Here is a 14,086-nt window from a genome sequence, read left to right as displayed (position 1 = left end):
CTAATTTCAACCTCCTCTGGCACAACTTGCGGCCATTTCCTTGGGTTCTGTTTGTTGTCTGGGAGAAGAGGCCAAACCCCTCCTCATCACAACCTCCCTTGAGGAAGTTGTGGAGTGCAACAAGTCTCCCCTAAGTCTCCTCCAGACTGTGTTATCCAGACTAAATAATCCCAGCTCCCTCAGCTGCTCCTCATAAGACTTGTTCTCCAGACCCGTCACCAGCTTCATTGCCCTTCTCTGGACATGTTCCAGGGCCTCAATGTCTTTCTTGCAGTGAGGGGCCCAAAACTGAACACAGTACTTGTGGTGCGGCCTCACCAGGGCTGAGAACAGGGGGATGATTACCTCCCTGATCCTGCTGGCCAGGTCCCTTTCCTCTTCACAGTCATCCGGCCACTCAGCCCCAGGCCTATAGCACTGCATGGGGTTATTGTGGCCAGAGTGCAGGACCCAGCACATGGCCCTGTTGAACCTCATCCCATTCACCTCAGTCCAGCGATCCAGCTTATCTAGAACCTTCTGAAGGGCCTACCTTACCTTCAAGCAGACCAAAACTACCTCCCAATTTGGTGTCTGTCTCGCTCCAATTTACAGGAGGGAGGAAAGGTTCTTTGATATGTGTATATACCCATCGTGAGATTAAGAAGCAATGGTTCAAATGTTGGTTCAACCAGTTTATTAAAGTCCTAGCCATTTTTAGGGAGATGGGGAAGGGAAGGTAGGTGATAGAAAAAGTAGGAAATACAAGCAAGGAGTCTCTGCAGAGAGCAAAAGAGATAGTCACCATCGTGGGTCCAGCGATGTACACAGTAGGTCCGATGATTTCAGGATCTCCATCACTGCAGGGGACGGGAGACAGCCAGGGAGCTCTGCAGCAAGCTGGTCCCGGGGGTTCTTCCGACGAGGTTTTCCCCTCAGGGAATTCTTTGTCAAAGGTGTCTTTGGGAGTTTGTCTCCAAAGTCCCCATTTTAGCAAGGGCCCATTATCCTCCATTTCTGTGGGGTTGTTTTTCTCCTTAGTTTAGTGTGACATACCTGGCCCAACAGATAAGCCAGAAGGGAGTGGTGCCTTTGTTGCCAGGCACAAGCATTATCACCTTTCGCAGTGGTCAGCTCCTCCAAGCTGCACCCCTGAGAAAGACTGACTGTCCTGCTTGCAATCATGAGCAGAGGTGCTGTGTCACGATGACACCCACCATTCACCCTCCTAGATAGTTAGCAGTCGCCAGTCAGAGTCTTATCATCAGAAAGGCCTCACAAAGCAAGCTTTGAGACAATAAAAGAAAAACAGTTCTGTCCTTTACACCAGATCAAACTGTGCATTTCAGAAGTCCCATTACCAGATTTTATCTATGTCATGGTTTTGTAATTTTGTAATTTTGCTATCAGTATTCCACATCATAACACCGTAAATGTATGATACGTTCCATTGAATGTGCAGTCCACAGAAGATGGACTACATTCGCCACCAGAACAACAGGGGTAAAATCGATAAGTCACGGGACTCAGGACGCTATATAATGCTCGTTCCCGGCGGAGTACCCCTCCTTCTTCTTCTCTCGAACTTCTGCGGAGAGTGGGAAGCGTTTCCGAGCCGTGTCGCGCTAGAGTCTACAGTAGGCCTCTCTGGTTTTCGGACTCTCTCTCTCTCGTTTTTGTGTCGATTTTGTTAGCCTCATTATATTCATATTGTGTTATCTTGTATTCGATATCATATTCTAGTAAAATAAGTTTTTTCCTTCCTTAGATTGCCTTGTTCTTTATCCCCTTCCCTTTTCCCCTTCCTTTCCGGCCCCTGAGGGGGGGGGAGGGGGAAGGGGGGCAGGCCACGGGGTGGCTTCCCCTGTCACGGGCATAGGTAAATCTAAGTAACCCGTGACAATCTAAAACTGTGACTATGCTTCCTTCATTAAATATTTGAAATAAAAGTCATCTACCAAGACAGAAGGAAGAATAACAGTAATAATAATATGTATATACATATATATTTGCAAAACAAGTGGTACAGAATACAATTGCTCACCACTCACTGACCAGTGGCCAGCAAATCCCTGAGTAGCATCTGCCCATCCTTGGCTAACTCTCCCCTGCTTTATAGTTTTTTGATGATGTCATATGGTATGTAATACCACTTTGGCCAGCTTACGTCAGCTGTCCTTATTCTGTTCCCTCCTTGCCCCCTTGCTGGCAGGACAGTATGAGAAGCTGAAACATCCTTGGCTCTGTGTAGCACTTGCTCAACAACCACCAAAACACTGATACATTAACAACTCTTTCTCCAAAAGCCAAAATATAGCAAGATATGAACCACTATGTAGAAAATGAACAGTGTTTCAGCTGAAATCAGGACAGTACCCACCTATTCTTTCATTTGCATTTACATCATGCTCAGGTCCCCACATTTGCTGTACATCCCTGTGAACTACCATCAGCTGTTATACCTATTGATTAATACACACAGATACCATTCCTGTAGTCTATTGGCCATCCCTCTAAATTGCCCATGAAGTTCGTTTAGTCCTTGACTTTGGACTCCACCTGTCATAACAAAGCTTCAGGGCAGGGTGTTTGATACATATTATTTGATTGTTGTGTGTTGAAATCAGTTTTGGCTCCACCAGAATTCATTCATTATGGAGCATAGGAATTTCTGCACAAACTTACAAAAGTACTTCTTCACAATAAGACTGATGGAGAGCTGGAACGGGTACCCAGGGCAGTTGTTGAGTCTCTTTCTCTGGAGATATCCCAGACCCACCTGGATGCCTACCTGTGCAACCTGGAGCCTGCTTTGGCAGGGGGGTTGGACTAGACAATCTCTACAGGTCTCTTCCAATCCCCAAAGTTCTGTGACTGTGATTTTTCTTAGATCTAGGTGATACTTACTGTAATACTATTGATAAAGGTATATAGCAATCATAGAAATGATGATATTCACTTACCATTATACAATTCAAGTTATTGGCTATCCTTACCCAATATCAAATCACCCTGAAGTACACTCTGGGCCACTCTCTTCTGCCATATTACTCATCATATGCATCCATGTCTCTAAGGAAAAATAATCTTACTTATGGGCTTACATTTTCTGAAGAAGGAATCACACAGACTGCCGTGCCCAGAATGTATTTAATGTGTACTGCACTTAGAATATCTCATACAGTAAATTAAGAGTTTTGATTGGGCTGGGCCAGCTCTTGTGCCAAACACTCTCAGCCAATTTCTGCCTGTCTCAAACAGCTTCACCACAGCACCTGCACAGATGACAGCTGAGTCCATCAATACAGCTGGTGGCCCTTCTGTGAAAAGGAATAATGCTTCTAAACGAATAAGGAGCGGGGAATTCAAATGTGAGAAACAGTTCTTTTGGCACCAGGGGTTCAATAGAAGGGAGAAGGTTCTCAGCATGCCAGAGAAAGGAAACACCCCTATGCAGAGGCTTTTACACCAAGAACTGGTATTTTCTTGTCAGTGTGGTCCGCCATTCACATACTGGGAAAAGTAAGGCCAATGTTCAGCAAGAAGGAAAGACAAGCTGACTGGTATTGGTGCCAGCTTGGGAACATTGTCTCAGTGTCTGAAGGGTAAGTGATCATAACAGGATAAATGTAACAGTTGATCCAGTCCTTTCCCAAATCATGGGATTGTCAGAAGATGTGACAAAAGCCATTTCTGTGACCACCTTGAGGGGGAAGATTCAGCTGACACTCAGCTAGACAAGAGTTTTGAAAAGAGGTCACAAATTCATTGAAATCATGAGTAGTAGTTGTTTATCCTTCAAAACACAGAAGTTACTGGTGAAGTAAGCCCATAGGTTTATCAGTTCTCTAAGTTTTGCTCTTCCTCTCATCATGGGGCAGTGGTGGAATTTGTGTAATAAATCATCGAACCATTGAAGAATAAAATATTTTGGGTAGGGACCACTAAAGATCATACATTTCAATGTCTTTGCCATTAACAACGATAATAGATTGCTCTGAAAGTAATGTCACCTATTTACTTAAGTGTTGGTGGATGTCAATTCCAATTCTGGAATAAATGTGCTTCATTGTCAGACTCCCCTCTGCTCCCAGCTGTCTAATGGCAATAAAACGTAACAGGATATTGGCAGGAAGGTTCAACCTCTATTGCCTTATCACCAACATCTGCCTCTGGTGTTGTGCACTGACATAATAAAACAAGAGGCATTGCTTTCAGAGCAGTTCTTGTAGATCAGGTTGCCCAAAGCTGCATCCATTCTAGTTTTGAGTACTCTTGAAAATGGAGTAGCTTTATACAAGCTGTTCCTCACCACTCTTGTGGTAAAAGATTTTTTCCTACTGTCTAATCTAACTCTAGCCTGCAGTTCTTAGTGAAATTTGGAATCACAGAATCATAGGTTGGGAAAGGCTTTCAGGATTGCCAGATCTTGCAGTCTGTGGCCATGGGACTCTGCATGGTTTCTCCCCTCACAGGCTTGTACTCTAATCACTGTATCCCCATAAGTCAAGCATCCTCATGTCACATCTTCCAGTGAGTCTGTGCTGACCTCTGGATGGTGAGTGACAGCAAATTTCTACTGGGCCCTGGCATCTGGCTGCTTATCCGTGTCCACCGTGCTTGACATATGGCACTGGTTACAGGGTCACTCAAGGCTACAGCATGGCAGAGATCATCCTGGGTGAGTCACTGTGTTGCATTTCAGTGCCTTCATAGTGATAGAGATCATCCAGTGAAACAATCTCATAAACTCTCCAGAACCTCCCAGCTCTTAGGAAGAGCAGAATGATAAATGCCTAAAGTAGTTCTGTTGAGGGAACTTGAAAGTGTTAGAAACACTGTGGAAGATGGGAGCTTCGGTTCAAAGGAGTGTTTGACTACTTCTTTATGAGCCTTCAGCACACTAAAGCATGCTGTTTTCTTAATATTAGTGTCCTCTTCTGTCAGCTGAGAATGGCTTTTTCTGCCCAGAAAGCCCTGGCTTACCCAAATCTCTTTCCCAGGGTCCCCCTGAAGAAGCCACAACCACTGGCCTAGTTGGGTGGTCTTCTCCATTCCTTGGTCTGTGCCCTTCTTCCTGGGGTCTCTGGTGTGCCTGAGGATGTCATGGAGCTGACAGTGACTTCACAGCTCCCTTAGTGACAGCAGCAGATGCCTGATCTGCATCTCCAGGGGGTGGTGTAAGGATGTGCTTGGCTCAGATCCCAGCATGCTGAATGCCATAAGACTCGCACTGCATGACTGGCCGTGCTTTGGCTCTTGCCTCCTCACATTCCTGGTGGTGTGGACTGCCCTGTGTTGTATCAGCTTCTCTGAAAAATGTTACCAGGTAGGAGAAAGGCTCCAGGCTCAGCCCATCCCAGGGAGCTGGGAAGCAGGTGGGGACTCATGTGCACCACTGAATGGGGCATGAGCCTCTTGGTGGGCTCAGCTGGGGCCAGGATCAATGGAATCATAATGAGGTTCAGCAGAGCTGAGTGCAAGGTGCTGCACGTAGGTCAGGACAATCCCAGATACGTGTACAGACTAAGAAAAGTTACTGAGAGTAGCCCTATGGAGAAGGACTTGGGTGTTCTGGTGAACAAAAAGCATGACATGAGGCAGCAGTGTGCCCTTGCAGACCAGAATGCCCAGCTTATCTTGGTCTACCTTGAAAGAATCATGGTCAGCAGAGCAAGGGAGGTGGTTATTCCCAATCTTCTTTCCCCTTGTGGGGCCTCACCAGGAGTAATGCCTCCAGGCCTGGGGGCCTCAGCACAAGAAAGACATGAAGTTGTTGTAAGGGAGTGCAGCTCACATACAGAAGATCGTAGGGCTAGAGCATCTCTCCTACAGAGAAAAGCTGAGGGAGCTGGTATTGTTTTGTCTGGATAAGTGGTAGCCTGATCTGGTAGGTGACATCCTTGTGCAATGCAGAGTGCTGGAAATGTATAATCTTCAAGGTTCATTTCAAGATAAGCCACTCTATGACTCTTTGATTCTATAATTCTATGAGTGCTGCTCTCTTCTAGCAGGTCTCTGTGAGGAGCCAGCACAGGGCAGGGTGCACGAACACACAGAAATCAGGTAAAATTTTGCTTGGCCCTGGGTACTGGGGCCCCCAGGCTTGGCCACATGCACACTGGAGGCATCATGGCCCAGTCTTCAGCTATCATCTGGCCACCAGACATAGGCTTAAGGCTGGAGGCCTGGTATGCACTTGTTCATGGAGCCACACATCCTCATCTTTTACAGGTGGCAAGGTGAACACAAACCTAAGTAAGCTTGGTCTGCTCTACCTGGATGGCATGCCACTGTGCCAGTTCTTGTGTTATAACCCTAAGTGCAAGCACTGCTACCAGGCCATCAGGAAGAGGCTATTACGGAACAATGACAAATGGGCCAGAATGAGGGCCTCCTACAATCTGCACTCCTCTTCATCTTCAAACTCCATCACCTCCTGCAGGGATGTGAACACAGACAGTTCATCCCATTCCTCGGCCAGGAGGAATTCGGCCACCCAAACTTACCTAACCTCTTTTGAACTCTCATGTCAGCCAGAGACAAAGTTAAGAAAACAGAGGAAACTTCATCTCAAGCACACAACAATAAACCAAAAAATACTGGCAATTCTGGGACCAGATGGCACAATCACCTTTGATCCTGGACTTCTCAGCCAGGCCAGCCAACTTACTGATACAGATCCCGTGCAGCCAATGAGTGATGTTTGCCACAAGACCAGATCACTCCCTGTTACGGTTTCCACTTCTAATAAGCGTGGCAATCTTCCCCCTGGCATGGATTCTCATTGTGTGTCAAGGCTAGAACAAGAACTGGACTTCTGGAAGCTTCTGAAAATGCATATGCTGAGGAAGTCCATAGAGACCAAGCTGAGGGCCTTCCCCACCATTGTGCAGCAGTCACACAGGATGTACACACAGAGGATAGCAGTCCGCACAGCTCGCACACCACACCACTCCAGCACTGCCCCCATTTTCTTCTGTTCACTGGAGGCTCTGTTCCTGAAGGAAGAAGTGCAGGAGGCCCTGGAGCTCCACATCCGTGAGAAGAAACTGCACCACAAGTGGGGCTTGCCTGGGAGCTTGCTGACAAAGCCTCAGGTACAGCAAGCATCCCCATGACTGCAGTATGCAGCACTCCACATCCATTCCCACTTTTGGCGTCTGGGTCTGAGTACTTGGTAAGGTGTCCGATAGAAACCAACTCCTGCTGCCTGCAGTGTTAAAGTAGAGGCTTCCCTGACTTTTCCTATTCCTATTAAAAATATTAAAGTCATTCTTCTCATATGTGGGTGTTTATTACAGGCCACCAGCCTAGGATGAGAAAGCTGATGAGGCCTTCTACACATAGCTGAAATTAGCCTCACAATTACAGGCATTATTTCTCATAAGGGACTTAAACCATCCTGGATTTGTTGGACATGTTCCAGACATACACAGTCTAGGAGACTCCTGCAATTTGTTGAAGGTAACTTTCTCACACAGGTTGTAGAGGAGGTAGAGCAGTAAGGAAAGATGTGCTGCTGGACCTTGTTCTTCCAAACAACAAAGGACTGGTCAGAGCTGGTGAAGTCTGGGATGCACTGATCTCAAGATAGTGGAGTTGAGTTCAAGGTCTTGTATGGAAGAAGCAAGGCAATGAGTAGGACTGAAGCCCTGGACTTCAAGAGAGCCAACTTTGTCCTGTTCAGTGACCAGGTTAGAGGTATTCCATGGGCTAGAAAGTTGGAAGAAAAGGTGACCTATGAGTGCTGGTCAAAATTGATGAATCGCTTCTGCTATGCTTAGAATTTGTGCATCTCTAAGGGTAAGAAGTTGAGCACAAAGTGTAATAATGAGCAAGAGACTCATGCATGAACTCAAAGAAAAGAAGAAAGTTAACGAAACGTGAAAAAAAGGTCCATTCACTATGGGAGAAAATTGGAATGTTCTCAGGCCTGCAGGGATGCAACCAGGAAGCTTAAGGCTCACTTAGAAATAAATCTGGCAATTAATTAAATCTGAGTAGATAGGAGAAGAGCAGTGAATACTGTTTACCTTCAGCAAGGCATTTGATGCTGTGTCCCTTAATATCCCTGTCATGAAACTTAAGAGCATGGGATAGATATGCAATGAGGTGGACTGAGAACTGGCTGACTGTCAGAGCTCAGAGGATCATCACTGGTGGCACAGACCCCTTGGAGGCTTGTAAGAAGTGGTGTTCCCCTGAGGCTGGTGTTGGATCTGGTCTTGTTCCACATCTTCATCATCTACTTGGATAAAAGGACAGAGTTCACCCTCATCAAGCTTGTAGATGGGTGACTGACACATCACAAGACTGTGCTACCATTCAGTGAGACCTGGACACACTAGAGAGCTGGGAAGAGAAGACTTTGATGAACATAACAGGGGCAACTGTACTATCTTGCACTGTAGGGAGAATAACTGTATGCATCAGTACAGGTTAGGGGATGACCTACTGGAAAGGAGGTCTGCAGGGAAGGTGGACAACAAGTTGTCCACGATCCAGCACAGTGTCCTTGTGGCCAAGAAGGCCTATGATTAGGCATTAAAAGGAGCATGGACATCCAGTCAAAGGAGGTGATCCTTCTCTACACTGATGAGTTGACATCTGGAATATTGTGTCCAGTTCTGGACTCCTGATTTCAAAAAAGAAAAGTATTTTCTACAAAGAGTCCAGGGGAAGACCATAAAAATGATTTGTGTCCTGTGCAAGTGCACAGGAAAGGATGAGATATCTGGGACTGCTCAGTCTGGAGAGGAGAAGGGATCTAAATGCTGCTTATGAATATCTGAAGTGTGGGAGTCAAATTGGATGGGAGGAGGGGTGGGAAGGGGGGTAGGAGAAGGAGGGGGAATTCTTTTTGGTGGCATGCAGCAAAATGAGGTGCAACAGGCAGAAACTGGAACTCAGGAGGTTCCATGGCAATGCAAGGAAGAATGTGAGAGTGACAGCGTTGAAACAGGCTGCTCAAGGAGGTTGTGGAGTCTCTTTCTCTGAAGATATTCAAGACCTGTCTGGATGACTTCCTGAGTGACCTACTGTAGAAAGCTTTTAGCTTGGGGATTGGACTAGAAGATCTCTAGATGTTCCTTCTGATCCCTTTAACTCCATGATTACATGATACTTTGACATCTCCACCTCTTCTAGGTATTCAAGATTTTTACTGATCACTTCTATTTAGATTTGAAGACATTCATTTTGACATTTTTTGCTCAGAAACTGGATCTCTTTTGCAGGCCCTTTGACTTTATGGCAAAACTGGCTTTCAGATGGATTTGGATTATATTCTTCCCTTTCTCAAAAACTTTCTCTGCTGTTTTTCCCAACATTATGGTGTCATCAATGTATTGCAGATGATCAGAAGCTTCCCTCAGTTCCAGGGCAGCTTGGATTAAATTAAATGTGTTAAATGGTAGGCCTGTTATTCCAGCCCTGGGTCAGTTTCATATACACATATATAATATATAATGTATATATTTATAGAATATGTATATATGACAGCTGCTCCAAAAGCCTCCCATGTTATTATGTTGACTCACAATGTCAGAGGCGGATGTTAGTGGTCTGCCAGTTGGGGATGAACCTTCCCATCAATATTCCATTACATTTTACTGCCATGTGACAGATGGCAGCATATAGGCAATGTAACAGAATGAAATCTGACATGGAAGTGTGGGTGGAGTAAAGGTGTGGAATTGAATTCCTCCATGTGGAATAAATGGCACCCACTGACATTCACTGACAATTGCTGAACATTTATGGAGACCAAACAGTGGATATGAGCACAGTGAGGCAGTGGGCGGTATGTTTTGGCAGTGGTGACATCTGTACTAAGACACCTCTGCTAATGCACTTTTTTACTAGCACAGCAATGTGTATTTGGGACAAAAAAAAAAGGATTAATCAATACAAAGTAAATATGTTTTCCACTCCCTTTCTCCTCCACCTCCTCCAAATGATTAAATAGTTAAAGGTTTTTTACCCCTTTTTTTTTTTTTTTAAACTATTTATTTATTTATTTATTTAATCTTTAAATTAGATTGGGGAATAATAAAATTAATTACTTGTCTTTTTTGCTTTCTTCTTCTTCTTTTTTTTTTTTTTCTTTTTAAATTTTATTCTTTTTAACTTATTTTCTTTTTCTTTTTGGATTTAACACCATTTACCTTCAAAATGTACAGCACTACCAGAACCATCTCACTTCTATCTGTGCCTATGTGGAAGCAATACCACTGTAAAAGCTTAACAGGGTTCTACCATATACCTCCTTTTCAACAGGCCTTCAGCACGTTGTCCATACTTTTAAAGAGTAAAGATCCATTCTCTCATCTTGTACTTCAGGATAACAAAATGGAAGCATGATATAAGCAAATAAAATTTGTATTCTACTCAGTTTCATTGCTCAGTTTTTAGAGTTTTAGAGTCTTTATCAAGGTATGAACAAAAACTCTTGCAGATCTGGGATCTGTGAACTTAGTTAGCTCCAGACAAAATGCATTGAGGAAGTAATATAAAAGTAAGCCAGGAACTGGGGACAGAGGCTGCTAAATTTACCAGGCACTGTAAAAACAATTTCCCAATAAATTCAATGAGACACCAGAGGGGTATTTCGTGTTTATTCATGTCTGTATATCTAAGGTTAATGGTGTCTCCTTTTTTCTTTAATTCATAAGCTGTATCACATGATGTGGAAAAGTGCAGACTTTGTACTTCAAGTCTTGAACTAATTTTTTTATTTTTTTTTTTATTTTATTTTTTTTTTTTTGTGGCTGGTTTTATGTTTTAGCTATATTCTCATGCATTTGGAACTCCAGAGTCACTGTCAGTCATATTTGTGAGACACTTCATATATGGAAGGGAAAGGAGAATGTTCTTCCTTTAGAATGGTCAAAAAAGTACATGGAGAAAACACTCTGGCCACCAGAATACAACTGGAGTACTGCATCCTGTTCTGGGGACTCAGCACAAGAAAGTCATCAAGCTGTTGGAGTCGATCCTGAGGAGGGCCACAAAGAAAATCAGAGAGCTGTAGCTTTTCAGCATGGAGAAGATAGCAGGGGACATTATAGTGACCTTCCAGTATCTGAAAGGGACCTACGGGAAAGCTGGAGAGGGACTTTTTGTAAAGGTGTGTAGTGCCAGAATGAGGGGAAATGGCTTTAAAATGGAAGATGGTAGATCTAGGCTAGATACTAGAAAGAAATTATTTGCAGTGAGGTTGGTGAGACACTGGAATAGGTTGTCCAGAGAGTTTGTGGATGCCCCCTCCCTGGAGGCATTCAAGGCCAGGCTGGATGGGGTTTTAAGCAACCTGGTCTAGAGGGAGGTGTCCCTGCCTGTAGCAGGGGGAGCTGGAGCTAGATGATCTTAAAGATTCTTTCCCACCCAAACCATTCTATGATTCTATGATTCGATGAAACCTAGATGTATATATTTATAAACAAAATCCTTGTGTATATTTTTCCCCTTTCTGACCTCTCTTTGGATTATGCACTTGGGGCAGAGATGGCTAGTGTGTACTCCAATTACAAATGAAGACAGCAGTCCTGCTAATTAGATTGCTTATGTCATAAGAACATTTATTAAAGTGTCCAGAAATTCACAGAGTCTGCTGCCTTTAGCAGAAAATAACTAGTGAGATTGTATCTTTCCCTAATAAATTTAAGTTGAAGCTCAATTTTAATTAAAAAACCCAGGAGAATTAGGACCAATTCATTCTTGTTCTGCATGTGGTCGAGCTGATCACAGTCCAGGAAATGGAATGAGTCTGAACAAAGGACTACAAAATAAACGTGTGCAGGCAGCTTTGGATTATCCATGGTTAGATTACCAGTGCCGAGTGCCACTAATAAGAAAGGTGCTCAATTCTCTTCGGCTCTGCTCTCCATGTTACTTCTTACATTGTTCTAGACAGGAATCAGTTTAAAAGCTCTTCTTTTTCCCCTGAAGCTGATATATCAAATACGTATTTTTATCCTAATTTACATACACTTTGTATGATATATGCCTCTGTTTTTAAAAAACTTTCTCTATTTCAACCTCAACCATATTCTTTAGAATGATTGAGTTCACTGTTCCTTTTTCAGAACTCTTACAATTAGCTTTTATTTACAGTCCATTAGCAAATGGCTTTAGACTGCATATATGAAAATCTCTTTCTTAGTCCTAGCTACCATCCACGTTGGTTTCCCTGAAAGTTGGCAGGAGCATTCTGTGCTACTTAAAAAAACAGGAGAGAACTCACTTTGCTGTGTTGTAGGTGTAGGACTACCATGCATCTTGTACTTTTTTCTGCTTGGTCTGTGTAAATAAATTAAGGCCAAATCTACTCAGGTTAAAGAAGATAAATTAACATAGACAAGAGAAACATGGTCTCTATGCACAGTTTGTTCTCCTCCTGCATCAAAAGCATGCCATAGTTATTTAATTCCTCATCATTACTAGAAAATGGTGTGAAAGTAGATAGCATTGGTGTAACACATCACTAATCACATCAAATCTGATGAGCAGAACAGAAGAAAGAAGTTGATAGCTGTCTGCCAATGCCAGAGAGATTCATTCCAGAGGCAGCACATGTGGATCCTTCAGCTGCCAAGCTTGTAGTGACTGCTTCCAATCCTGTGGTAATCAAAGGTGAAGTAACAAAAGCAGTACCATCTCACTTTGATTAGTGATATGGAAAAAATAGTTAATATTTACGAGGGTACTTTGGTTTTTTGTTTGTTTGTTTGTTTGTTTTCTCAGCATCCTTAAATTTGTTTTTTTACTAACATGAGAATATCCTAACATCTCAAACATCTAGAAATCAGAATGATGAAGAATATTTTTTCATTTTTTTTTTTCTAGACCATTTTCAGTTAGAAGAAAACAGGAAACCTCATTATCTGTCTGACATAACTCCATTGCTGGACATGGTATGAATATGTTTCCTTTTCTCTTCCCCCTTGGTTTTTCTCATTTCCTTATACTTTGAAAAGCACTAATGAAATCTCACACATTTCAATTTAAAAATCAACATTATTCAGCAAAAGTTAATAGCTAAAATTTGAGTAAGAATTAAAAAATATTTAATTCCCTTAATTACCATTAAATAAAAAGCTAATGCAAAAGAGATGAGTTTGTGAAAACTGATTACCAGTTTCCATAGAGTATCTTCTGTTTTGTACCTGTTATATAAATCAAGTCAAATCATCAGAAATATCTAGCAACTTTTTTTAGTGAAGACTTTGAATGTTGGGATTGGAAACAGGAGGCTAGAGGGGAACTCAAAAGATCATTGAGTCCAACCTCCCTGCTATTAGCAGATTCTCTACAATAGGTCATAAGTTCCAGTGCTCTGTCACCCTCACCATAAAGTTCATCCTCAGGTATGTATGGAACTTCCTATGTACAAATTTTAGTCCATTGCTCCTTGTCTTATACCTACATACCATTGAAAAGAGCATGGTATCATCCATTTGCCTCATAGCTCCCTTTAGATATTTATAAACATTAATCAGATTCCCCCTCAGTATGGTTTTCCCCAAGAAGACCCAGATTACTCAACCTTCTGTAATATGGGAGATGCTCCAGGCCCTTCATCATCTCTGTGGCTCTCTTCTGGACTTCTTCTAGGACATCTCTGTCTTTTTTGAACTGGGGAACCAAGAACTGGACATAGTTGGCTTCACCAGGGCAGACTAGAGGGGGAGGATCACCTCCTTCGACTTGCTATGTTCTTTTTAATGCACCTCAGAATGCCATTGGCCTTCTTGGCCATAAGGGAACACTGCTGGCTCATGGCCAACCTGTTGTTCACCAGAATACCCAGGTCATTCTCCATAGAGCTTCTCTCAAGCAGGTTATTCCCTAAGCTGTACTGATGAATGTGGTTATTCCTCCCCATGTGCTAGACTCAATGCTTGCTCTAGTTAAACCTCATCAGCTCACCAGTCTGTCCAGTCTTGCTGAATTATGGCACAGCCTTCTAGTGACAGCCACTTTTCCCAGTTTACATCATCAGCAAACTTGCTGAGGATGCACTCTGTCCCTTCATCCAAGTACTTTAGGAGGATATTGAACAAGACCGGACGCAGCACTGACTGCTGGGGAACACTGCTAGTTA

The 14,086-nt window shown here is 43.2% G+C and overlaps 1 protein-coding gene across 2 annotated transcripts; it reads left to right on the top strand.

Annotated features, from left to right (window-relative positions):
* Positions 1-5,127: 5,127 nt before the first annotated feature.
* LOC107306139 lies at positions 5,128-7,263 on the top strand. 2 transcript variants are annotated; one of them, XM_015849002.2, is made up of 3 exons: positions 5,128-5,308; positions 5,994-6,045; positions 6,214-7,263. In XM_015849002.2, the coding sequence occupies exons 1-3, from the start codon at positions 5,189-5,191 to the stop codon at positions 7,098-7,100; spliced, it is 1,059 nt and encodes a 352-aa protein (XP_015704488.1). In that variant the 5' UTR covers positions 5,128-5,188; the 3' UTR covers positions 7,101-7,263. The 2 variants fall into 2 exon arrangements, with proteins under 2 accessions (XP_015704488.1, XP_015704487.1); XM_015849001.2 differs by having other exon boundaries at positions 5,991-6,045.
* Positions 7,264-14,086: the final 6,823 nt, after the last annotated feature.

The sequence above is a fragment of the Coturnix japonica genome, chromosome Z (assembly GCF_001577835.2).
Source record: "Coturnix japonica isolate 7356 chromosome Z, Coturnix japonica 2.1, whole genome shotgun sequence".
Classification (NCBI taxonomy): domain Eukaryota; kingdom Metazoa; phylum Chordata; class Aves; order Galliformes; family Phasianidae; genus Coturnix; species Coturnix japonica.
The sequence above is the reverse complement of the archived record's forward strand: the minus strand, read 5'-3'. Positions and strand labels throughout refer to the sequence as shown.